Source organism: Cyprinodon variegatus, unplaced genomic scaffold (genome assembly GCF_000732505.1).
Source record: "Cyprinodon variegatus isolate N-32 unplaced genomic scaffold, C_variegatus-1.0 Scaffold1038, whole genome shotgun sequence".
NCBI classification, from domain to species: Eukaryota; Metazoa; Chordata; class Actinopteri; order Cyprinodontiformes; family Cyprinodontidae; genus Cyprinodon; species Cyprinodon variegatus.
The window spans coordinates 103700-106652 of record NW_015151491.1 but is presented as its reverse complement, the minus strand read 5'-3'; the positions used below and the strand labels follow the sequence as shown (position 1 = coordinate 106652).

The 2953-nt window shown below is 37.5% G+C and overlaps 1 protein-coding gene and 1 non-coding gene across 2 annotated transcripts in view; one reads left to right on the top strand and one right to left on the bottom strand.

Moving 5' to 3' along the window:
- Positions 1–2953, top strand: part of LOC107100970 (syntaxin-binding protein 4-like) — a 158732-nt gene that overhangs the window by 56581 nt on the left and 99198 nt on the right. Inside the window, exon 2 of the mRNA XM_015399683.1 lies at positions 2702–2775. Coding sequence (XP_015255169.1) covers positions 2702–2775 — 74 coding nt within the window. The remainder of the gene's footprint in view (positions 1–2701; positions 2776–2953) is intronic.
- trnae-uuc lies at positions 997–1068 on the bottom strand. The gene has a single exon. It is a non-coding gene; the product is annotated as a tRNA-Glu (tRNA).

Sequence of the window (2953 nt, the reverse complement as noted above, 5' to 3'; positions counted from 1 at the left end):
GGTATTGAAAAACATGACGCCTTAGACATAAAACGGGCAAGATCTTGAAAAAAAAGGTATAAAGTTGGGTTTGGAAGATGTGATTGAGTGGTGTGCACTAGAGACTGACACGGGAGTGGATTTTCACTCCTGTCCCGTCCCACTCCCGATCCCGGGCCAAATAAGAAATCTAAATCCTGTCCCGTCCCACTCCTGGTGAAATTTCTCCCACTCCCATCCCGCTCCCATTCAGAATGACTCCCGTTCCTGCACACCTCCCATTCTTGTTGTCTTCAATAAGATTTAACTTTTTTCAAACTTTTCGAAGTCGAGTTCGCCACTAACTGTTGGTCCCTCCATTATTGTTTTTGTAGCGCGGGTTAAAAACTCACAGCGGAAGCACTGTTGGTTTTTGGGTCGTGTAGTTTTTTTGACTCGCATTATAGTGTAGGCTTCATGGAAAAAAACTACAAAATGGTGGCGCCAGTACTGGATTTTTTTTCTTTCTATTTTATTTTATTTTTTGGCATCGATCTTAGTTTTTTTTAGTTACTATTGGTTTGCTCCCGCTCCCGTCTGCTCCTGTTAATGTTTAGTCCTGTACCGTCCCAATCACGTGATCGTTACTTATACTGACTCCCATCCCACGGGAATCCCACAGGAATCCCGTGACCCGTGGGATTCCCAAAAAAATGTCAGTCTCTAGTGTTCACTGGTTGTAACGTGATTTACAAGGAAGAGTTTACCGAGACAGATGGTCAACACGAAAAGTCTGACCAAATCAACATATGCGTTGCATTATATTTCTTCTTACAGAAATAAACTTTTAGCTCTCGAAAATCATCTTTGAACAAGATTAGAGATACGCAGTCAACTAAGTGGGGAGGTTGCATAATACCAAATGCAGTTTAGGGTTAAATAACCTGCTTTCCCACTTAGAAGGGCTGAAACACCAATCATGTCAGTGTAGAGCACTGAAGCTCTACATCCAGCCACCAGTAGGTGACCCAATACAATTTCCCTGACCGGGAATCGAACCCGGGCCGCAGCGGTGAAAGCGCTGAATGCTGACCACTAGACAATCAGGGACAAGTTTCTAACTTTTGAGCAGGGTTTTCACATGATGTCTTTTAATCAACGATGTGATGTGAAGCTTGGCATTATGCTCCTCAAGTTAGACGTGTTTCTGTCGTCATCACACTGAAATAGAGACAGTTTAACTGCATGTGTTGAGGTAAAGTAAGAGATGATTGTGTCCTAAAACCTTTCCTTTCACTAAATTCATAAAAAAGTCATTGTCATGGTTGGGATAAAATGGATTTTCCTAAAACGCAGTTGTCCTTAGATGTGTGTGTGCTTTGTGAACTGAATGAAATAAATGGCCAAATAGCAGACCTTTGGCAAACTGAATGGCATGCTGAGGAGGTGATTTAGTCATTTCAATTAGAACTAGGGCTGGAGGAACCCAGTCCAAAGGGAGAATGAGAAAAGAATATTAATATCAATACATTATGCACAAAAATAAATCTAAATTAAATATATACAGACTAAATGAAAGATTCTGGTGGTCCAAGAACTGAATCATTTCCAGACATCAGATCATTCCCTAAGTTGCAGAAGAATTTTGGCCGAAAAGTTGACTTTTTCTTCCCCAATACATTGTTGTTAGTTTGGTCGATGCTACTATATGTTCTGGGTTTGTATAATCCTGTAATGAAGTTGTGTTTTTCTCTTTTGTTTTTTGCTCAAAGCCTTGATCCGATACCCACAGCTCAAATAAAAGCTCTATCCCATAAAACTCTTCACTGTTGTCCATAATGTTCTTCTTAAAGGTCCAGCATCCCCTTCAAAAGATTAATAAACAACAACAGTGTCTTCAGTCAGAGGCTTCTCTAGATCCTATGCTAGACAGACTGCTACAGAAGATCCTTCCTGTCTACAGCATCAATCAACAGCAAATGGTTGAAAGAAAATCAACATATGAATTACTGCAATACTTCCTCTACCTTTAGGAATTAAAAAAGCATTTTTTAATTGACTTGAAAAATCAGATATTGATAACCATAGAAACCTTTTTTCTGGTAATATCCCTACTTTACTTTCAAAACATCACTGCTTTATCTGGCAACATTGTGACGTTGATCTCATCTTTTAAAAAGTCTAAGCATTGCTCGATCCATGCGCTTTTTGCTTCTCACTAAATTAAGCTTGGAAAGTAATTAAATCTTTTTTACATCAGTTTTACATCTCTATTTTTACTTGCCAGCCATGATATTCATCTCTGCCTCTCCTCTTCACATGACAAGAGAGAGAGATGGTTTTATATTTTATTTATTTTAAATTTGTGTGCATTAGAAAAGTTTGTCTTTGTTTTATTTACTGATCGATGTGGTTTTGTTCTAAGGGTTTTTTGTGTTGTCTTTTTTTTTAGAGTATCGAAAAGTATTCAAATACATCCTGGTAATGATAGCAAAATGTATTGTTCTAACCCCAATAAGGAATATACTGGACTCTGCTAAACCGTAATGATTGCATCGTAACAAGATCTGTGTTTAATCACTCTACATACCTTAATATATACCATACAAGTTTGCTTTATTTTCTAAAGAAGTCTTAAGTCTTCTGAAGAAAAAACAAATTCTGTGTTTATGTTTGTTTCATTTTATTGACCTGTTATCTGTTTTGTTTCCTTTTTGTCCTTCATGTCTTATGCCTTCAACAGGACTCTAATGGGTCCATATGGGGTTGACAGAGCTGTTCATTCCATGGAGTTTACAGACTGTGAAAATGGCCTGGGTAAGTTAGTTTTTTTTCTCTACGTGACAAGTACATTTCTCCACTGTATGATCAATAAGTCTATCTTATCTTATCTTATCTTATCTTATCTTATCTTATCTTATCTTATCTTATCTTATCTTATCTTATCTTATCTTATCTTATCTTATCTTGCAACAACCATGAACATGTTGCCATA